This window comes from Oncorhynchus masou, chromosome 16 (genome assembly GCF_036934945.1).
Source record: "Oncorhynchus masou masou isolate Uvic2021 chromosome 16, UVic_Omas_1.1, whole genome shotgun sequence".
NCBI classification, from domain to species: domain Eukaryota; kingdom Metazoa; phylum Chordata; class Actinopteri; order Salmoniformes; family Salmonidae; genus Oncorhynchus; species Oncorhynchus masou.
The window spans coordinates 46,704,112-46,726,657 of NC_088227.1; the positions used below are offsets into that span (position 1 = coordinate 46,704,112).

Consider the following 22,546-nt stretch of genomic DNA (forward strand, 5'->3'; position numbering starts at 1 on the left):
TTTTGTTATGCTTCCACCTACTGCTTAGTATATGATATTACTTCCAGCCTTGGAACTGTACTTGGTGGGATACAGCTTTTGTCAAAGTTTAAAAGTCAAAAGTAGATTGACCTAATTAACCTAAGTAAGCCATAGGCTTACTGCCATTTTTATTTAACCTTTATTTAACCTTTATTTAACTAGGCAAGTCTGTTATGAACAAATTATTATTTACAATGATGGCCTACCAGAAGGCAACAGGCCTCCTGCCCTTGATGGGGGTCTGGGATTGAAAAACAAATCAAATATAAATATAGGACAAAACACAGATCACGACAAGAGAGACAACACAACACTACATAAAGAGAGACCAAAGACGACATTGCAAGGCAGCAACACATGACAACACAGCATGGTAGCACACAACATGACAACGACATGGTAGCAACACAACATGGTAGCAGCACAAAACATGGTACAAACATTATTGGGCACAGACAACAGAACAAAGGGCAAGAAGGTAGAGACAACAATACATCACACAAAGCAGCCACAACTGTCAGTTAGAGTGTCCATGATGGAGTCTTTGAATGAAGAGATGGAGATAAAACGGTCCAGTTTGAGTGTTTGTTGCAGCTCGTTCCAGTCGCTAGCTGCAGCGAACTGAAAAGAGGAGCGATCCATGGATGTGTGCTTTGGGGACCTTTAACAGAATGTGACTGGCAGAACGGAACGGCCTTAAGTGCACATGAGAAAGTACTTCAGGGGTACTTCAGGGGTACCTCGGGCAGAGCAAAATGTAGTTGGTGGTACAGTAACCACAAAAGGTTGAGAACCACTATAGTATATACACCACTGGGCTTCACTCAAGAGGAAGTTTCCACCATATTTCTTATAACAGTCATTTTAGTTTCAAATCACTATGGGAGGAAGCCAATGATTGGGATGTAACCAATGTTATTTCCCTGTACATATAATGGGAGAACCTCCTCTCCTCCCTCCTCTCCTCCTCTCCTCTCATCCGTCCTCTCCTTTCCTCCCTCCTCTCATCTGTCCTCTTCTCTCCTCGCATCCTCTCCTCTCCTCTCTTATAGAATATGAGCTCAGAAATATTGTGGAGTTCCCCCAATGGTCAAATTTTTGTGAATATTTTGAATGAAAGACCAAGAGGATGGACAGCAAATAAAACAATTTCACAGCCCGTTTTGCTCTTCTTTTTTTTTTACCAAGGGTGCCAATGTTAGTGGAGGTCACTGTAAAGGTGTAATCTCCAGCCAAACCTGTTTATTTTTTATCTAAAGCTATCCAGGGCTACGTTCATTTGGTATGTTCTAGAACGTTCAATTCAACCAAAAAGATGCGATACTGAAAAAAACAGTTGAAAAACGGGGAGGGGTTTTGTTGTGGGTTGGGGCACGCAGTCAGCATGGCCACTGCTCTTTAAATACGTCACTCATTGCTTCAAGCCACACCCACCAAACTTACCTCAAAGTCTGTTCAAGAACGTACGTTATGGAAAAATGTGTCGTTCTGCAACGTAGCAAATGTTCATGCGAACTGAATGCACCTCTGCTATTGACATACATGTTGAATTTGAACGTGACAACATTAATTACTGAGGCAGTCTACAGCACAGGTGAGTACAGGTAGGCCGAGACAGATCACTTGTTTGGTGTGTGCAGCCTTGTTCCACACCTTTATGTTAATTTATTAATATATGCAAACGCACAGCATGTGTTTATGCAAATGAGGTAATACCATTTTCTTTCTTTCCCATTTTCTTCCATTTTAACACAAAAAAATTTAAAAAAATACCTGACACCATTAGAATATGTATATATTAGTGCATTCTAAGAAAAAACTAAGTGAAATTTAACAATAAATTGAATACCTGAATTTCCACCAAAAACCTGAACATTATTTGTCCGTGCCAGTAAAATGTTTTATGCTATAATTAACTCGATATCTGATGGATTATAAAAAAAATCTAAAAGTTTGGAGTATCATCATTTATTGTCCAACTGTTGCATTAATTAGAATAGTAAACATTTTGATGACTGTTGCTGCTTTACAAATCATTGCAGATGACTGGGAGGAGATGAGGACAGAAGGCACCCCTACATCTATGATGTCACTCGGCCGGGCCCTTTATGATGATGTCACAGGTGTACCATGATGTCGTCGAGTGGCTTGCGGGTGAGGTCGGGCACTGTGGCGTCGGGGGCGGGGTAACCAACAGGAAGTAGCATCAGCAGCTTCTCATTGGCTGGCCGACCGAGGAGCAGCCTGAGCTGTGGGCCGCAGTTGAGGGGCGTCGTCGTCACCGTCACCAGACCTGCATTCTGACAAGGGGATTGGACAGACTGCATGTCAGTCAACCACAGGGAGACATGGGTTCGGTCAGGATATCAAACACATACAGAATCCAGAGGTTTATTAAAGGTTTTGAAATGCTCTTATGGTTGCCGAGAGCGGACACCATTCCCCGTTCTATCTAACAGACAATAATGTCTGTTCTACAAAACAATTTCTATGTCAACGTTCTGTAATGTAACATCCTTCTGTCTTTGTTTGACATTTTATTAAGGGTGTAGCGAAATACTAGTGTTCCTAGTTCCAACAGCTGCAGGGACTCGGAGACTAGTCAGGATCGGGGCAAAGATTAACAGAGCAAAGTACAGAGAGATCCTTGATGAAAACCTGCTCCAGAGCGCTCAGGACCTCAGACTGGGGCGAAGGTTCACCTTCCAACAGGACAACGACCCTAAGCACACAACCAAGACAACACAGAAGTGGCTTCGGGACAACTCTCTGAATGTCCTTGAGTAGGCCAGCCAGAGCCCAGATTTGAACCCAATTGAACATCGCTGTAGACCTGAAAATAGCTGTGCAGCAACACTCCCCATTCAAACTGACAGAGCTTGAGAGGATCTGCAGAGAAGAATGGGAGAAACTCCCCAAATACAGGTGTGCCAAGCTTGTAGCATCAGACCCAAGAAGACTCAAGGCTGTAATCGCTGTCTAAGATGCTTCAACAAAGTACTGAGTAAAGGGTCTGAATACTTATGTAAATGCGATATTTAAAAAACATTTTGTATAAATTAGCAAACATTTTTAAAAACTTGTTTTTGCTTAGTCATTATGGGGTATTGTGTGTAGATTGATGGGGGGGGGGGGCAATTGAACCCATTTTTAGAATAAGACTGTAACGTAACAAAATGTAGAAAAAGTCAAGGGGTCTGAATACTTTCCGAATGCATTGTAAATATGATGGGATGTATAGACATTATAGACCGGATGTGGATGGAATATATAGTATATCTATAGAATACATAGGATAGAATAGTAGATGTACAGCAATAGTTGAATAGGATGGACTTGACTAGAATACATTATATACAGTACATATGAAATGAGTAAAACAGTGTGTTTAACATTATTGTGGTCTATTATTAAAGTGACCAGTGATTCCATGTCGACAGTAGGTACATTAGGTGTGTATATGTATATAGGGCAGCAGCCTCTAAAGTGCAGGGTTGAGTAACCGGGTGGTAGCCGGCTATTGACGGCTAGTGACTAAGTTCAGGGCAGGGTACTGGGGGGAGGCCGGCTAGGGATGGCTATTTAACAGTCTGATGGCCTTGAGATAGAAGGTGTTTTTCAGTCTCTCGGTCCCAGCTTTGATGCACCTGTACTGACCTCGCCTTCTGGATGATAGCGGTGTGAACAGGCAGTGGCTCGGGTGGTTGTTGTCCTTGATGATCTTTTTGGCCTTCCTGTGACATCGGGTGGTGTAGGTGTCCTGGAGGGCAGATAGTTTTCCCCCGGTGATGCATTCGGGCAGACCGCACCACCCTCTAGAAAGCACTAAGGTTGCAGGCGGTGCAGTTGCTGTACCAGGCGGTGATACAGCCCGACAGGATGCTCTCAATGGTGCATCTGTAGAAGTTTCTGAGGGTCTAAAGCTGTATTTCTTCAGCCTCCTGATTGTTGTTGCACCTTCATCTCCACGCTGTCTGTGTTGGTGGACCGTTTCAGATCGTCAGCGATGTGTACGCAGAGGAACTTGAAGCTTTTCACCTTCTCCACTGCAGCACAGTTGATGTGGATAGGGGGCGTACTCCCTCGTCTGTCTCCTGTAGTCCACGATCAGCACCTTCGTTTTGTTGATGTTGAGGGAGAGGTTATTTTCCTGGCACCACTCCTCCAGTGCCCTCACCTCCTCCCTGTAGACTGTCTCGTCATTGTTGGTAATCAGCCCTACTACTGTTGTGTTGTCTGAAAACTTGGTGATTGAGTTGGAGGCGTGCATGGCCACTCAGTCATGGGTGAACAGGGAGTACAGGAGGGGGCTGAGCACTCACCCTTGTGGGGCCCCAGTGTTGAGAATCAGCGTAGTGGAGGTGTTGTTTCCTACCTTCACCACCTGGGGGCGGCCCATCAGAAAGTCCAAGACCCAGTTGTACAGGGCGGGGTTCAGACCCAGGGCCTCGAGCTTAATGATGAGCTTAGATGTTACTATGCTGTTGAACACTGAGCTATAGTCTAACTATAGTCTATAGTCAATGAAGCATTCTTACATAGGTATTCCTCCAGATGGGATAGGGCACTGAGTAGTGTGATGGTGATTGTATCGGACCTGTGGACCTATTGAGGCAGTAAGCAAATTGAAGTGGGTTAAGGGTGACAGGTAAGGAGGAGGTGATATGATGCATGACTAGTCTCTCAAAGCACTTCATGATGACAGAAGTGAGTGCTACGGGGCTATAGTCAGTTACCTTCGCTGTCTTGGGTACAGGAACAATGGTGGACATCTTGAAGCAAGTGGGGACAGCAGACTGGGATAGGGAGAGATTGAATATGTCTGTAAACACTCCAGTCAGCTGGTCTGCGCATGCTCTGAGGACGCGGCTGGGGATGCCGTCTAGAGCCGGCAGCCTTGTTAAAACGCTTAAATGTCTTACTCATGTCGACCACGGAGGACCACAGTTCTTGGCCGAGGGCTCCGTCGGTAGCACTGTGTTATCCTCAAAGCAGGTGAAGAAGGTGTTTAGCTTGTCTGGGAGCAAGTCGTCAGTGGCTGGTTTTCCCTTTGTAATTTGTCATTGTCTGGAGTCCCTGTCTGAGCACTGAGCAGTTGAATTGCGACTCCACTTTGTCTCTGTACTGATGTTTTGCCTGTTTGATTGACTTACGGAGGGCATAGCTGGACTGTTTGTACTCAACCATATTTCCAGTGACCTTGCCGTGGTTCGCGCTTTCACGGTTTTTGGTTTGGGTAGGTTTTAATAGTCATAGTGGGAACAACATCCCCTACACACTTCCTGATGAACTCAGTCACCGTGTCAGTGTATATGTCAATGTTATTCTCAGAGGCAACCCGGGAACATATCACAGTCCGCGTGATCAAACAATCTTGAAGCATGGATTCCGATTTGTCAGACCAGCATTAAATAGATCTTAGCATGGGTACTTCCTGTTTGAGTTTCTGCCTATAGGAAGGGAAGAGCAAAAGGGAGGTGTGATCTGATTTGCCGATGGTAGGGCAGGGGAGGTCCTTGTAGCCATCCCGAAAGGGAGAGGGACAATGGTTGAGAGTTTTTGAAGTACAAGTACAACAGGCAATGTGTTGATAGAACTTCGGTAATGTTTTCCTCCCAAAATGTTTTTGTTAAAATCCCCAGCTACAATAAATGTGGCCTTGGGATATGTAGTTTCCTGTTAGCACAAAGTCCAGTGGAGTTCCTTGAAGGCCGTCGTGATATCGGCTTGAGGGGGAATATACATGTTTGTGACTATAACCGAAGATAATTATCTTGGGCGGTAATATGATTGTGCGGTATTCTAGGTCAGGTGAACAAAATAACTTGAGTTACTGTACATTACCACAATCACACCATGAGTAGTTAATCATGAAACATAGACCTCCACCTTTCTTCTTCCCGGAGAGTTCTTTATTCCTGTCTGTGCTATGTACTGAGAACCCAGCTGGCTGTATGGACGGGGACAGTATATCCGGAGAGAGCCATGATTCCGTGAAACAGAGTATGTTACAGTGCCTGATGTCTCTCTGGAAGGATATCCTCGCCCTGAGCTCATCTACTTTATTGTCCAGGGAATGAACATTAGCAGGAATTATAGTCGGAAGCGATGGATGGTGTGCACGCCTCCCGAGTCGGACTAGAAGTCCACTCCGAATACCTCTTCTCCACTGACGGCGTCTTGGAGCAGCCGCTGGGATAAATTTAGTTGCCTTGGGATCCAACTCGGGAAAGTTGTGTTTCTGGTCGTAATGCTGGTGAGTTACCACTCTCTGATATCCAGAAGTTCTGTCCGGATGTATTTTATAACACAAAAAAACATTCTAGACTAATAATGTAAGAAATAACACAAAACAAAAAAAATACTGTGAAGTTGCGTAGGAGCTGAGGCAGAGCTGCAGTGTCTGTCGGTGCCCTCTTCAGATAGAATAGAGAATCATATCAGTACGCCCAAGCAGTCCACGTCCCTGAGTACGCCCAAGCGGTCCACGTCCCTGAGTTCGCCCCAGTGGTCCACGTCCCTGAGTACGCCCCAGAGGTCCACGTCCCTGAGTACGCCCCAGTTGTCCACGTCCCTGAGAACACCCCAGTGGTCCGCGTCCCTGAGTACGCCCCAGTGGTCCACGTCCCTGAGTACGCCCCAGTGGTCCACGTCCCTGAGAACACCCCAGTGGTCCACGTCCCTGAGTACGCCCCAGTGGTCCACGTCCCTGAGTACGCCCCCAGTGGTCCACGTCCGTGAGTACGCCCCAGTGGTCCACGTCCCTGAGTAAGCCCAACCGGTCCACGTCCCTGAGTACGCCCCAGTGGTCCACGTCCCTGAGTACGCCCCCAGTGGTCCACGTCCGTGAGTACGCCCCAGTGGTCCACGTCCCTGAGTAAGCCCCAGTGGTCCACGTCCATGAGTACGCCCCAGTGGTCCACGTCCCTGAGTACGCCCCCAGTGGTCACGTCCGTGAGTACGCCCCAGTGGTCCACGTCCCTGAGTAAGCCCCAGTGGTCCACGTCCCTGAGTACGCCCCAGTGGTCCACGGGGGTTGTGACTTGGTGAATGATCTGAATGAGTGTGCGTGTGGTTGTCTCACCAAGCTATGTTATTAAGATGAATGCACTTGCTGTAAGTTGCTCTCTGGATAAGAGCGTCTGCTAAATGACTGAAATGTAAATGACCGTGTGTGAATGCTCTGACCTGCAGCGCGGCCAATAGCAGGCCACAGGAGATGGACACACTGATCTCATTGTAGTAATGAGTCCTCTTCTGTCCTCCAGCTACGATGCCATACGTCTGTTTAAATATCAACACGAGGTAGGGAGCCACATCAAGATACTGCTTCACCCAGTTAGTCCTGGGAGAGAGGGAGGAGAGAGGGAGAGAGGGAGGAGAGAGAGGGGGAGAGAGAGGGGAGAGAGAGGGAGGAGAGAGAGGGAGGAGAGATGTGGAAGGGAGGAGAGAGGGAGGAGAGATGGGGAAGGGGAGAGAGGGAGGAGAGGGGGGAGAGAGGGAGGATAGAGGGAGGAGAAAGGGGGCGAGGGGGAGAGAGAGCAAGGGAGAGAGGGAGGAGAGAGTGAGGGAGACAGGGAGGATATTGCGAGGGAGGGGGAGATGGAGAGAGAGGAGAGAGCGAGAGCGAGGGAGAGAGAGAGGGAGAGGGGGAGATGGAGAGAGAGGGATAAAAAATATTATCTGACTTGCGTGCATGCTGTATGTCTACATGGTGTATATCTACATGCTGTATGTCTACATGGTGTATATCTACATGCTGTATGTCTACATGGTGTATATCTACATGGTGTATGTCTACATGGTGTATATCTACATGGTGTGTATATCTGCATAGTGTATATCTACATGGTGTATATCTACATGGTGTGTGTCTTCATGGTGTATATCTACATGGTGTATATCTACATGGTGTATATCTACATAGTGTATATCTACATGGTGTATATCTACATGCTGTATATCTACATGCTGTATGTCTACATGGTGTGTATATCTACATAGTGTATATCTACATGGTGTATATCTACATGGTGTGTGTCTTCATGGTGTATATCTACATGGTGTATATTTACATGGTGTATATCTACATGGTGTATATCTACATGGTGTATATCTACATGGTGTGTGTCTTCATGGTGTATATCTACATGGTGTATATTTACATGGTGTATATCTACATGCTGTATATCTACATGGTGTGTGTCTTCATGGTGTACATCTACATGGTGTTTGCACTATGCATTTTATCTGACCTGAGCCTCTGCAGGTCACTGACCCACTTGTCCCCCATCCTCTGACGGTAGTTGACCTCCTCCTCCTCCTCAACCACCAGCCTGATCTGGTGCTTCACCTCTGGGTCGGACACTACCACAAACGTCCAGGGTTCTGTGTGGGCTCCACTGGGGGCTGTGCCTGGACAACACAGACAACACATTCATGTGTGTCTGTCTCTGTGTGTGTCTGTGTGTGTCTGTGCTTGTCTGTGCTTGTCTGTGTGTGTCTGTGCGTGTCTGTGCGTGTCTGTGTGTCTGTCGGTGTGTGTCTGTGCGTGTCTGTGCTTGTCTGTGTGTGTCTGTCTGTGTGTGTCTGTGCTTGTCTGTGTGTGTCTGTTTGTCTATGTGTGTCTGCGTGTGTGTGTGTCTGTGCTTGCCTGCATGTGTCTGCGTGTGTGTGTGTCTGTGTGTCTGTGTGTGTCTGTCTGTGTGTCTGTGTGTGTGTGTGTGTCTGTGTGTGTGTGAATGTCTGCGTGTGTCTGCGTGTGTCTGTGTGTGTCTGTGTGTCTGTGTGTGTGTGTCTGTGTGTGTCTGTGTGTGTCTGTGTGTGTCTGTGTGTGTCTGTGTTTGTCTATGTGTGTCTGCGTGTGTGTGTGTCTGTGCTTGTCTGTGTGTGTCTGTGTGTGTGTCTGTCTGTCTGTGTGTGTCTGTCTGTGTGTGTCTGCGTGTGTCTGCGTGTGTCTGTGTGTGTCTGTGTGTCTGTGCTTGTCTGTGTGTGTCTGTGTGTGTCTGCGTGTGTCTGCGTGTCTGTGTGTGTCTGCGTGTGTCTGTGTCTGTGTGTGTCTGTCTGTGTGTCTGTCTGTGTGTGTCTGTGTGTGTCTGTGTGTGTCTGTGTGTGTCCGTGCTTGTCTGTGTCTCTCTGTGTGTGTCTGCGTGTGTCTGCGTGTGTCTGTGTGTGTCTGTGTCTGTGTGTCTGTGTGTGTCTGTGCCTGTCTGTGTGTGTTTGTCTGCGCGTGTCTGTGTGTGTCTGCGTGTGTCTGTGTGTCTGCGTGTGTCTGCGTGTGTCTGTCTGTGTGTGTCTGTGTCTCTGTGTGTGTGTGTCTGTGCCTGTCTGTGTGTGTTTGTCTGCGCGTGTCTGTGTGTGTCTGCGTGTGTCTGTGTGTCTGCGTGTGTCTGCGTGTGTCTGTCTGTGTGTGTCTGTGTGTCTGTGTGTGTGTGTCTGTGTGTGTCTGTGCCTGTCTGTGTGTGTTTGTCTGCGCGTGTCTGTGTGTGTCTGTGTGTCTGCGTGTGTCTGTGTGTGTCTGTGTCTCTGTGTGTGTGTGTCTGTCTGCGCGTGTCTGTGTGTGTCTGCGTGTGTCTGCGTGTGTCTGTGTGTGTGTGTCTGTGTCTCTGTGTGTGTGTGTCTGTGTCTCTGTGTGTGTCTGTCTGTGTGTGTCTGTGTCTCTGTGTGTGTGTGTCTGTGTCTGTCTGTGTGTGTCTGTGTCTCTGTGTGTGTGTGTCTGTGTGTGTCTGTGTCTCTGTGTCTGTGTGTGTCTGTGTGTGTCTCTCTGTGTGTGTGTGTCTGTGTGTGTCTGCGTGTGTCTGCGTGTGTCTGTGTGTCTGTGTGTGTCTGTGTGTGCATGTGTTACCTGCAGTGCGGATGACGTTGTCGATGACCTGTCGTGGAACGGGCTCGGGGCTGATGAAGCGGACAGACCTCCTCTGGTTCATCAGGCTGAAGAAGTCCTGTGACCTCTGAACCATGACCTCTACGGGGTACCGAGAAGCCGGGTAGGGCACGTGGGCCAGCTCCTCCTCCCCACCACTCTCCACCCAATCACCATCCTCTAAAACCAGACAGACAGGGGGGAAGACCAATCGTCTGAATTATGAAGCTACAGAAAGCAAGGCTTTTAAAAAAAAATTGTAGGCGGATTGAATGCGATTAAAGGCGCAATCTGCAATTTTTACTTCTAGTCAGATGTGCATATCATGCATATTTGTTGGTTAGTGTAACCATTTGTATACAGTGGGGCAAAAAAGTATTTAGTCAGCCACCAATTGTGCAAGTTCTCCCACTTATAAAGATGAGAGTGGCCTGTAATTTTCATCATAGGTACACTTCAACTATGACAGACAAAATGAGAAAAAAAATCCAGAAAATCACATTTTTAATGAATTTATATGCAAATTATGGTGGAGAATAAGTATTTGGTCAATAACAAAAGTTTATCTCAATACTTTGTTATATACCCTTTGTTGGCAATGAAAGTCTTCACAAGGTTTTCAAACACTGTTGCTGGTATTTTGGCCCATTCTTCCATGCAGATCTCCTCTAGAGCAGTGATGTTTTGGGGCTATTGTTGGGAAACACGGACTTTCAACTCCCTCCAAAGATTTTCTATGGGTTGAGATCTGGAGACTGGCTAGGCCACTCCAGGACCTTGAAATGCTTCTTACGAAGCCACTCCTTCGTTGCCTGGGCGGTGATTTTGGGATCACTGTCATGTTGAAAGACCCAGCCAAGTTTCATCTTCAATGCCCTTGCTGATGGAAGGAGGTTTTCACTCAAAATCTCGCGATACATGGCCCCATTCATTCTTTCCTTTACACGGATCAGTAATCCTGGTCCCTTTGCAGAAAAACAGCCCCAAAGCATGATGTTTCCACCCCCATGCTTCACAGTAGGTATGGTGTTATTTGGATGCAACTCAGCATTCTTTGTCCTCTAAACACGACAAGTTGAGTTTTTACCAAAAAGTTACATTTTTGTTTCATCTGACCATATGACATTCTCCCAATCTTCTTCTGGATCATCCAAATGCTCTCTAGCAAACTTCAGACAGGCCTGGACATGTATTGGCTTAAGCAGGGGGACACGTCTGGCACTGCAGGATTTGAGTCCCTGGCGGCGTAGTGTGTTACTGTTGGTAGGCTTTGTTACTTTGATCCTGTGTGGCTCAGTCGGTAGAGCATGGCGCTTGCAATGCCAAGCGTCGTGGGTTCGATTCCCGCTGGGGCCACCCATATGTAAAAGTAGTGGCCCCAGCCGACTTGTAAGTCGCTTTGGACAAAAGCGTCTGCTAAATGGGATATATATATTTATTTACTTTGGTCCCAGCTCTCTGCAGGTCATTCACTAGGTCCCCCCGTGTGGTTCTGGGATTTTTGCTCACCGTTCTTGTGATCATTTTGACCCCACAGGGTGAGATCTTGCGTGGAGCCCCAGATCGAGAGAGATTATCAGTGGTCTTGTATGTCTTCCATTTCCTAATAATTGCTCCCACAGTTGATTTCTTCAAACCAAGCTGCTTACCTATTGCAGATTCAGTCTTCCCAGCCTGGTGCAGGTCTACAATTTTGTTTCTGGTGTCTTTTGACAGCTCTTTGGTCTTGGCCATGGTGGAGTTTGAAGTGTGACTGTTTGAGGTTGTGGACAGGTGTCTTTTATACTGATAAAAAGTTCAAACAGGTTCCATTAATAGAGGTAACGAGTGGAGGACAGAGGAGCCTCTTAAAGAAGAAGTTACAGGTCTGTGAGAGCCAGAAATCTTGCTTGCTTGTAGGTGACCAATTACTTATTTTCCACCACAATTTGCATATATATTAATAAAAAATCATACAATGTGATTTTCTGGATTTTTTTTCCTCATTTTGTCTGTCATAGTTGAAGTGTACCTATGGTGAACATTACAGGCCCCTCTCATCTTTTTATGAGGGGAACGGCACCGCAGTACCTCCAGGCTCTGATCAGGCCCTACACCCAAACAAGGGCACTGCGTTCATCCACCTCTGGCCTGCTCGCCTCCCTACCATTGAGGAAGTACAGTTCCCGCTCAGCCCAGTCAAAACTGTTCGCTGCTCTGGCCCCCCAATGGTGGAACAAACTCCCTCACGACGCCAGGACAGCGGAGTCAATCACCACCTTCCGGAGACACCTGAAACCCCACCTCTTCAAGGAATACCTAGGATAGGATAAAGCAATCCTTCTCACCCCCCTTAAATGATTTAGATGCACTATTGTAAAGTGGCTGTTCCACTGATGTCAGAAGGTGAATTCACCAATTTGTAAGTCGCTCTGGATAAGAGCGTCTGCTAAATGACTTAAATGTAAATGTAAATGTAAGTGGGAGAACTTGCACAATTGGTGGCTGACTAAATACTTTTTTGCCCCACTGTAGCTACTTGACCGATTGTGGTCATTCATTCATTCTGTGGTTAATGATCTGTTCTGTAGTTCTCTGTGATAATGATCTGTTCTGTGGTTCTCTGTTGATAATGATGTGTTCTGTGGTTCTCTATGGTTAATGATCTGTTCTGTGGTTAATGATCTGTTCTGGGGTTAATGATCTGTTCTGGAGTTAATGATCTGTTCTGTGATTAATGATCTGTTCTGTGGTTCTCTATGGTTAATGATCTGTTCTAGGGTTAATGATCTGTTCTGGAGTTAATGATCTGTTCTGTGGTTAATGATCTGTTCTGGGGTTAATGATCTGTTCTGGGGTTAATGATCTGTTCTGGAGTTAATGATCTGTTCTGTGGTTAATGATCTGTTCTGGGGTTAATGATCTGTTCTGGAGTTAATGATCTGTTCTGGGGTTAATGATCTGTTCTGTGGTTAATGATCTGTTCTGGGGTTAATGATCTGTTCTGGAGTTAATGATCTGTTCTGGGGTTAATGATCTGTTCTGTGGTTCTCTATGGTTAATGATCTGTTCTGTGGTTAATGATCTGTTCTGGAGTTAATGATCTGTTCTGGGGTTAATGATCTGTTCTGGGGTTAATGATCTGTTCTGGGGTTAATGATCTGTTCTGGAGTTAATGATCTGTTCTGGAGTTAATGATCTGTTCTGGGGTTAATGATCTGTTCTGGGGTTAATGATCTGTTCTGGAGTTAATGATCTGTTCTGGGGTTCTCTGTTGATAATGATCTGTTCTGTGATTAATGATCTGTTCTGTGATTAATGATCTGTTCTGGGGTTAATGATCTGTTCTGGAGTTCTCTGTTGATAATGATCTGTTATGTGATTAATGATCTGTTCTGGAGTTAATGATCTGTTCTGGAGTTAATGATCTGTTCTGGGGTTAATGATCTGTTCTGGGGTTCTCTGTTGATAATGATCTGTTCTGTGATTAATGATCTGTTCTGGGGTTCTCTGTTGATAATGATCTGTTCTGTGATTAATGATCATCTGTTCTGGAGTTAATGATCTGTTCTGGAGTTAATGATCTGTTCTGGGGTTAATGATCTGTTCTGGGGTTAATGATCTGTTCTGGGGTTAATGATCTGTTCTGGGGTTAATGATCTGTTCTTGGGTTAATGATCTGTTCTGGGGTTAATGATCTGTTCTGGAGTTAATGATCTGTTCTGGGGTTAATGATCTGTTCTGGGGTTAATGATCTGTTCTATGGTTAATGATCTGTTCTGGGGTTAATGATCTGTTCTGGGGTTAATGATCTGTTCTGGAGTTAATGATCTGTTCTGGGGTTAATGATCTGTTCTGGGGTTAATGATCTGTTCTGTGATTAATGATCTGTTCTATGGTTAATGATCTGTTCTGGGGTTAATGATCTGTTCTGGGGTTAATGATCTGTTCTGGGGTTAATGATCTGTTCTGGGGTTAATGATCTGTTCTGGGGTTAATGATCTGTTCTATGGTTAATGATCTGTTCTGGGGTTAATGATCTGTTCTGGGGTTAATGATCTGTTCTGGGGTTAATGATCTGTTCTGTGGTTAATGATCTGTTCTATGGTTAATGATCTGTTCTGTGGTTCTCTATGGTTAATGATCTGTTCTGGGGTTAATGATCTGTTCTGGGGTTAATGATCTGTTCTGGGGTTAATGATCTGTTCTGTGGTTATTGATCTGTTATGTGGTTATTGATCTGTTCTGTGGTTATTGATCTGTTCTGTGGTTATTGATCTGTTCCCCCCATGTACACATCAATTAAGAAGGAAAATAAGGTTATCTCTCTCTCTATTTCTTTCTCTTGTCTTGGCAGTCATTTTCTCGCTTTGGGTTCAAAGGTTGAGCAATATATAGACGTAGACTGTAGACTGAGTCAGACTGAGTATTGAGAGGAGAGAGGAGATTCACACGAGACATTAATCTGTGTAATTGCAGGCTATTCTCTGGGTGCTGAAGTCACTTTTGATTAAAAAAAACCTGAGCTTTAGTCCACCCAGACCAGTTGCAGCTTAACTCCATCATAAATTGTAGAGTTTTGTTTAGTTGAGTTTAGTTGGCTAGTCCTAGAGTAAAGGGCTGTAGGTCTAGAGTAAAGGGCTATAGGTCTAGAGTAAAGGGCTATAGATCTAGAGTAAAGGGCTGTAGGTCTAGAGTAAAGGGCTATAGGTCTAGAGTAAAGGGCTATAGGCTATAGGTCGAGAGTAAATGGCTATAGGCTATAGGTCGAGAGTAAAGGGCTATAGGTCTAGAGTAAAGGGCTATAGGTCTAGAGTAAAGGGCTATATGCTATAGGTCTAGAGTAAAGGGCTATAGGTCTAGAGTAAAGGGCTATAGGCTATAGGTCTAGAGTAAAGGGCTATAGGTCTAGAGTAAAGGGCTATAGGTCTAGAGTAAAGGGCTATAGGTCTAGAGTAAAGGGCTATAGATCTAGAGTAAAGGGTTATAGGTCTAGAGTAAAGGGTTATATGTCTATAGTAAAGGGCTATAGATCTAGAGTAAAGGGTTATAGGTCTAGAGTAAAGGGCTACAGGCTATTGTTCTTGAGTAAAGGGCTATAGATCTAGAGTAAAGGGCTATAGGTCTAGAGTAAAGGGCTATAGGTCTAGAGTAAAGGGCTATAGGTCTAGAGTAAAGGGCTATAGATCTAGAGTAAAGGGCTATAGATCTAGAGTAAAGGGCTGTAGGTCTAGAGTAAAGGGCTATAGGTCTAGAGTAAAGGGCTATAGGTCTAGAGTAAAGGGCTATAGATCTAGAGTAAAGGGCTATAGATCTAGAGTAAAGGGCTGTATCACTGATCATAATCTTGATGTGATTGGCCTGACTGAAACATGGCTTAAGCCTGATGAATTTACTGTGTTAAATGAGGCCTCACCTCCTGGCTACACTAGTGACCATATCCCCTGTGCATCCCGCAAAGGCGGAGGTGTTGCTAACATTTACGATAGCAAATTTCAATTTACACAAAAACAAATGACGTTTTCATCTTTTGAGCTTCTAGTCATGAAATCTATGCAGCCTACTCAATCACTTTTTTATAGCTACTGTTTACAGGCCTCCTGGGCCATATACAGCGTTCCTCATTGAGTTCCCTGAATTCCTATCGGACCTTGTAGTCATGGCAGATAATATTCTAATCTTTGGTGACTTTAATATTCACATGGAAAAGTCCACAGACCCACTCCAAAAGGCTTTCGGAGCCATCATTGACTCAGTGGGTTTTGTCCAACATGTCTCCGGATCCACTCACTGTCACAGTCATACTCTGGACCTAGTTTTGTCCCATGGAATAAATGTTGTGGATCTTAATGTTTTTCCTCATAATCCTGGACTATTGGACCACCATTTTATTACGTTTGCAATTGCAACAAATAATCTGCTCAGACCCCAACCAAGGAACATCAAAAGTTGTGCTATAAATTCACAGACGACACAAAGATTCCTTGATGTCCTTCCAGATTCCCTCTGTCTACCCAAGGACGCCAGAGGACAAAAATCAGTTAACCACCTAACTGAGGAACTCAATTTAACCTTGCGCAATACCCTAGATGCAGTTGCACCCCTAAAAACTAAAAACATTTCTCATAAGAAACTAGCTCCCTGGTACACAGAAAATACCCGAGCTCTGAAGCAAGCTTCCAGAAAATTGGAACGGAAATGGCGCCACACCAAACTGGAAGTCTTCCGACAAGCTTGGAAAGACAGTACCGTGCAGTACCGAAGAGCCCTTACTGCTGCTCGATCATCCTATTTTTACAACTTAATTGAGGAAAATAAGAACAATCTGAAATTCCTTTTTGATACTGGCGCAAAGCTAACTAAAAAGCAGCATTCCCCAAGAGAGGATGACTTTCACTTTAGCAGTGATAAATTCATGAATTTCTTTGAGGAAAAGATTATGATTATTAGAAAGCAAATTACAGACTGCTCTTTAAATCTGCGTATTCCTTCAAAGCTCAGTTGTCCTGAGTCTGCACAACTCTGCCAGGACCTAGGATCAAGAGAGACGCTCAAGTGTTTTAGTACTATATCTCTTGACACAATGATGAAAATAATCATGGCCTCTAAACCTTCAAGCTGCATACTGGACCCTATTCCAACTAAACTACTGAAAGAGCTGCTTCCTGTGCTTGGTCCTCCTATGTTGAACATAATAAACGGCTCTCTATCCACCGGATGTGTACCAAACTCACTAAAAGTGGCAGTAATAAAGCCTCTCTTGAAAAAGCCAAACCTTGACCCAGAAAATATAAAAAACTATCGGCCTTTATCGAATCTTCCATTCCTCTCGAATCTCTTTTTAGAAAAGGCTGTTGCGCAGCAACTCACTGCCTTCTTGAAGACAAACAATGTATACAAAATGCTTCAGTCTGGTTTTAGACCCCATCATAGCACTGAGACTGCACTTGTGAAGGTGGTAAATGACATTTTAATGGCATCGGACTGAGGCTCTGCATCTGTCCTCGTGCTCCTAGACCTTAGTGCTGCTTTTGATACCATCGATCACCACATTCTTTTGGAGAGATTGGAAACCCAAATTGGTCTACACGGACAAGTTCTGGCCTGGTTTAGATCTTATCTGTCGGAAAGATATCAGTTTCTGTGAATGCTTTGTCCTCTGACAAATCAACTGTAAATTTCGGTGTTCCCCAAGGTTCCGTTTTAGGACCACTATTGTTTTCACTATATATTTTACCTCTTGGGGATGTTATTCGAAAACATAATGTTAACTTTCACTGCTATGCGGATGACACACAGCTGTACATTTCAATGAAACATGGTGAAGCCCCAAAATTGCCCTCACTAGAAGCATGTGTTTCAGACATAAGGAAGTGGATGGCTGCAAACTTTCTACTTTTAAACTCAGACAAAACAGAGATGCTTGTTCTAGGTCCCAAGAAACAAAGAGATCTTCTGTTGAATCTGACAATTAATCTTAATGGTTGTACAGTCGTCTCAAATAAAACTGTGAAGGACCTTGGCGTTACTCTGGACCATGGTCTCTCTTTTGAAGAACATATCAAGACCATTTCAAGGACAGCTTTTTTCCATCTACGTAACATTGCAAAAATCAGAAATTTTCTGTCCAAAAATGATGCAGAGAAATTAATCCATGCTTTTGTCACTTCTAGGTTAGACTACTGCAATGCTATACTTTCTGGCTAGCCGGATAAAGCACTAAATAAACTTCAGTTAGTGCTAAATACAGCTGCTAGAATCCTGACTAGAACCAAAAAATTTGATCATATTACTCCAGTACTAGCCTCCCGACACTGGCTTCCTGTCAAAGCAAGGGCTGATTTCAAGGTTTTACTGCTAACCTACAAAGCATTACATGGGCTTGCTCCTACCTATCTCTCTGATTTGGTCCTGCCGTACATACCTACACGTACGCTACGGTCACAAGACGCAGGCCTCCTAATTGTCCCTAGAATTTCTAAGCAAACAGCTGGAGGCAGGGCTTTCTCCTATAGAGCTCCATTTTTATGGAACGGTCTGCCTACCCATGTCAGAGACGCAAACTTGGTCTCAACCTTTAAGTCTTTACTGAAGACTCATTTCTTCAGTGGGTCATATGATTGAGTGTAGTCTGGCCCAGGAGTGGGAGGGTGAACGGAAAGGCTCTGGAGCAACGAACCGCCCTTGCCGTCTCTGCCTGGCTGGTTCCCTTCTTTCCACTGGGATTCTCTGCCTCTAACCCTATTACAGGGGCTGAGCCACTGGCTTACTGGGGCTCTCTCATGCCGTCCCTGGAAGGGGTGCGTCACCTGAGTGGGTTGATTCACTGATGTGGTCATCCTGTCTGGGTTGGCACCCCCCCTTGGGTTGTGCCATGGCGGAGATCTTTGTGGGCTATACTCAGCCTTGTCTCAGGATGGTAAGTTGGTGGTTGAAGATATCTCGCTAGTGGTGTGGGGGCTGTGCTTTGGCAAAGTGGGTGGGGTTTATCCTTCTTGTTTGGCCCTGTCCGGGGGTGTCCTCGGATGGGGCCACAGTGTCTCCTGACCCCTCCTGTCTCAGCCTCCAGTATTTATGCTGCAGTAGTTTAAGTGTCGGGGGGCGAGGGTCAGTTTGTTATATCTGGAGTACTTCTCCTGTCCTATTCGGTGTCCTGTGTGAATCTAAGTGTGCGATCTCTTATTCTCTCCTTCTCTCTTTCTTTCTCTCTATAGGAGGACCTGAGCCCTAGGACCATGCCTCAGGACTACCTGACATGATGACTCCTTGCTGTCCCCAGTCCACCTGGCAGTGCTGCTGCTCCAGTTTCAACTGTTCTGTCTTATTATTATTCGACCATGCTGGTCATTTATGAACGTTTGAACATCTTGGCCATGTTCTGTTATAATCTCCACTCGGTACAGCCAGAAGAGGACTGGACACCCCACATAGCCTGGTTCCTCTCTAGGTTTCTTCCTAGGTTTTGGCCTTTCTAGGGAGTTTTTCCAAGCCACCGTGCTTCTACACCTGCATTGCTTGCTGTTTGGGGTTTAAGTCTGGGTTTCTGTACAGCACTTTGAGACATCAGCTGATGTACGAAGGGCTATATAAATAAATTTGATTTCATTTCATTTCATCTATATGTCTAGAGTAAAGGGCTATAGATCTAGAGTAAAGGGCTATAGGACGAGAGTAAAGGGCTATAGGTCTAGAGTAAAGGGCTATAGGTCTAGAGTAAAGGGCTATAGATCTAGAGTAAAGGGCTATAGGTCTAGAGTAAAGGGCTATAGGTCTAGAGTAAAGGGCTATAGATCTAGAGTAAAGGGCTATAGGTCTAGAGTAAAGGGCTATAGGCTATAGGTCTAGAGTAAAGGGCTATAGGTCTAGAGTAAAGGGCTATAGGTCTAGAGTAAAGGGCTATAGGCTATAGGTCTAGAGTAAAGGGCTATAGGTCTAGAGTAAAGGGCTATAGGTCTAGAGTAAAGGGCTATAGGTCTAGAGTAAAGGGCTATAGGACGAGAGTAAAGGGCTATAGGTCTAGAGTAAAGGGTTATAGGTCTAGAGTAAAGGGCTATAGGTCTAGAGTAAAGGGCTATAGGCTATAGGTCTAGAGTAAAGGGCTATAGGCTATTGTTCTTGAGTAAAGGGCTATAGGTCTAGAGTAAAGGGCTATAGGCTATAGGTCTAGAGTAAAGGGCTATAGGTCTAGAGTAAAGGGCTATAGGTCTAGAGTAAAGGGCTATAGGCTATAGGTCTAGAGTAAAGGGCTATAGGTCTAGAGTAAAGGGCTATAGGTCTAGAGTAAAGGGCTATAGGTCTAGAGTAAAGGGCTATAGGTCTAGAGTAAAGGGCTATAGGTCTAGAGTAAAGGGCTATAGGCTATAGGTCTAGAGTAAAGGGCTATAGGTCTAGAGTAAAGGGCTATAGGTCTAGAGTAAAGGGCTATAGGTCTAGAGTAAAGGGCTATAGGACGAGAGTAAAGGGCTATAGGTCTAGAGTAAAGGGTTATAGGTCTAGAGTAAAGGGCTATAGATCTAGAGTAAAGGGCTATAGGTCTAGAGTAAAGGGCTATAGGTCTAGAGTAAAGGGCTATAGATCTAGAGTAAAGGGCTATAGGTCTAGAGTAAAGGGCTATAGGTCTAGAGTAAAGGGTTATAGGTCTAGAGTAAAGGGCTATAGGTCTAGAGTAAAGGGTTATAGGTCTAGAGTAAAGGGCTATAGAGCTAGAGTAAAGGGCAATAGGTCTAGAGTAAAGGGCTATAGGTCTAGAATAAAGGGTTATAGAGCTAGAGTAAAGGGCAATAGGTCAAGAGTAAAGGGCTATAGATCTCGAGTAAGATAGCAGGTAGCAGAAGGTCTAGAGTAAAGGGCTATAGATCTAGAGTAAAGGGCTAATGGTCTAGAGTAAAGGGCTATAGGTCTAGAGTAAAGGGCTATAGGTCTAGAGTAAAGGGCTATAGGCTCTAGATCTAGAGTAAAGGGCTATAGGCTATTGTTCTTGAGTAAAGGGCTATAGGTCTAGAGTAAAGGGCTATAGGTCTAGAGTAAAGGGCTATAGGCTATAGATCTAGAGTAAAGGGCTATAGGTCTAGAGTAAAGGGCTATAGGCTATAGATCTAGAGTAAAGGGCTATAGGTCTATAGTAAAGGGCTATAGGTCTAGAGTAAAGGGCTATAGGCTATAGGTCTAGAGTAAAGGGCTATTAGCTATAGATCTAGAGTAAAGGGCTATAGGTCTAGAGTAAAGGGCTATAGGCTATAGATCTAGAGTAAAGGGCTATAGGTCTATAGTAAAGGGCTATAGGTCTAGAGTAAAGGGCTATAGGCTATAGATCTAGAGTAAGGGGCTATAGGTCTAGAGTAAAGGGCTATAGGCTATAGGTCTAGAGTAAAGGGCTATAGGTCTAGAGTATAGGGATATAGATCTAGAGTAAAGGGCTATAGGTCTAGAGTAAAGGGCTATAGGTCTAGAGTAAAGGGCTATAGGTCTAGAGTAAAGGGCTATAGGTCTAGAGTAAAGAGCTATAGATCTAGAGTAAAGGGCTATAGGTCTAGAGTAAGATAGCAGGTAGCAGCAGGTCTCTCTGTTTGACCTGGAGGACCCAGAGGAGTGCTCTGAAGCAGATCTAGAGTAAAGGGCTATAGATCTAGAGTAAGATAGCAGGTAGCAGCAGATAGCAGGTAGCAGCAGGTCTCTCTATAGTAAAGGGCTATGTATGTCTCTCTGTTTGACCTGCTCTGACGCAGATCTAGAGTAAAGGGCTATGTATGTCTCTCTGTTTGACCTGCTCTGACGCAGATCTAGAGTAAAGGGCTATGTAGGTCTCTCTGTTTGACCTGCTCTGACGCAGATCTATAGTAAAGGGCTATGTAGGTCTCTCTGTTTGACCTGCTCTAACGCAGATCTAGAGTAAAGGGCTATAGATCTAGAGTAAGATAGCAGGTAGCAGCAGGTAGCAGGTAGCAGCAGGTCTGTCTATAGTAAAGGGCTATGTAGGTCTCTCTGACCTGCTCTGACGCAGAGAAACCAGTCGCCTGCACCGGTGGCCTTAATAGCATGTTTTTCATGGGCTGCACTACACACAGCCTTTACCACAGTGGTATTGAAAGTCTGGGTCGTGGGCTCGCTGGGGCACTGCAGTGGGGTCCACCCCACACAACAGGAACAAATCATGAAGAGTACAGATTATTTTATGGGACAATATACAAACGTTTTTGAGAAAGATAATTTTTAAAAAAATACTGTTTTATTGAGTAAATGTATTCATTGGTTTCTTTTGGTTTTGATAAGAGATGAAAATGTCATGAATTGAAGGTTATTTGTTGATGTAAAAATCTAAATGTACAGATTCTAAGGTTTTATTTGGGGTGGGGTCCCCCCTGAAAAAGTTTGAATACCATTACTTTCCAATAATGCCCTTTCTCAGTCTGTTATTTTCATCCAGTAATCTGAATGTAAAAAATGTGTACGAACACGTCTTGTTTATATTCATTCACACTAAATTGGGAAATATCATCTTGCCACAATCCGTCAATTATTTATTTGGTACAAGTTAGATTTTTTTTGCATATTTTCGCAAGCTGTTGACCAATAGAAATGGTAATTTCCTTTCAAATCCATGAAGGAACGTGAACAAGTGCACACTTCGGTGGATAGGAGAGGTTATTAGGGCTAACTACATTTACATTAACTACCTTCATCTTTGTGTCTGATCTCTGTGTCGTCCTGAAGATCCTCGTCTACCCACGGTCGGGCTTCGGCCTCGGGCTTCCGCTCTGGTTTCACTGCCTTGTTCTCCTTCTTCTGAGAGCTTTTGAACAGAAAAACTAGGATCACGCATAAAACAGCCACGAACACCGGCGTGAGAGTGGAGAGAAGGGCCATGCTGACTGACGGCAATAATCTGAACACAACTGATAGAAACAGACAGTCTGCCAGCCAGTCGGGCGCTCCGCTGCTCAACAGATCTCTTTCGTCCCAAACTGCACCCTATTCCCTATCTAGTGCACTATTTTGAGCTGGGCCCATGGGGATCTGGTAGAAAGTAGTGCACTATGTAGGGAACAGTATTCTTGGACACAAGCCCTGGTTGCGAAACAGTCCGGAATCAGGGGAAGTTGACTGGGTTAATCATCAAGCACTGAACTACACTGCATGACATAATAGGCTTTATTTACAGATTATACATTAGGCCTATAACATCTA

The 22,546-nt window shown here is 44.8% G+C and overlaps 2 protein-coding genes across 2 annotated transcripts; both read right to left on the reverse strand.

Annotated features, from left to right (window-relative positions):
- Nucleotides 1-1,640: 1,640 nt before the first annotated feature.
- iyd (iodotyrosine deiodinase) lies at nt 1,641-22,331 on the reverse strand. The gene is made up of 5 exons (XM_064991786.1): nt 22,036-22,331; nt 9,866-10,063; nt 8,277-8,436; nt 7,210-7,366; nt 1,641-2,321 (listed from the first exon to the last, which is right to left on the reverse strand). Exons 1-5 carry the CDS (start codon nt 22,223-22,225, stop codon nt 2,139-2,141), a joined length of 888 nt encoding a protein of 295 aa, XP_064847858.1. The 5' UTR covers nt 22,226-22,331; the 3' UTR covers nt 1,641-2,138.
- LOC135558019 (uncharacterized transmembrane protein DDB_G0289901-like) lies at nt 2,335-7,199 on the reverse strand. Its single transcript, XM_064991787.1, has 2 exons — nt 4,758-7,199; nt 2,335-4,626 (listed from the first exon to the last, which is right to left on the reverse strand). The coding sequence occupies exon 1, from the start codon at nt 6,921-6,923 to the stop codon at nt 6,462-6,464; it is 462 nt and encodes a 153-aa protein (XP_064847859.1). The 5' UTR covers nt 6,924-7,199; the 3' UTR covers nt 2,335-4,626; nt 4,758-6,461.
- Nucleotides 22,332-22,546: the final 215 nt, after the last annotated feature.

Bases quoted from the DNA above. Each gene is read 5' to 3' on its own strand.
- LOC135558019 (XM_064991787.1), bottom strand. From the start codon at position 6,923: ATGGACGTGGACCACTGGGGCTTACTCAGGGACGTGGACCACTGGGGC.
- iyd (XM_064991786.1), bottom strand. From the start codon at position 22,225: ATGGCCCTTCTCTCCACTCTCACGCCGGTGTTCGTGGCTGTTTTATGC. The intron at 7,367-8,276 runs GTCAGATAAAAT...CCTCTCTCCCAG, and splicing joins AGTGACCTGCAGAGGCTCAG to GACTAACTGGGTGAAGCAGT. The intron at 2,322-7,209 runs GTCAGAGCATTC...TCCCCTTGTCAG, and splicing joins TGCTATTGGCCGCGCTGCAG to AATGCAGGTCTGGTGACGGT.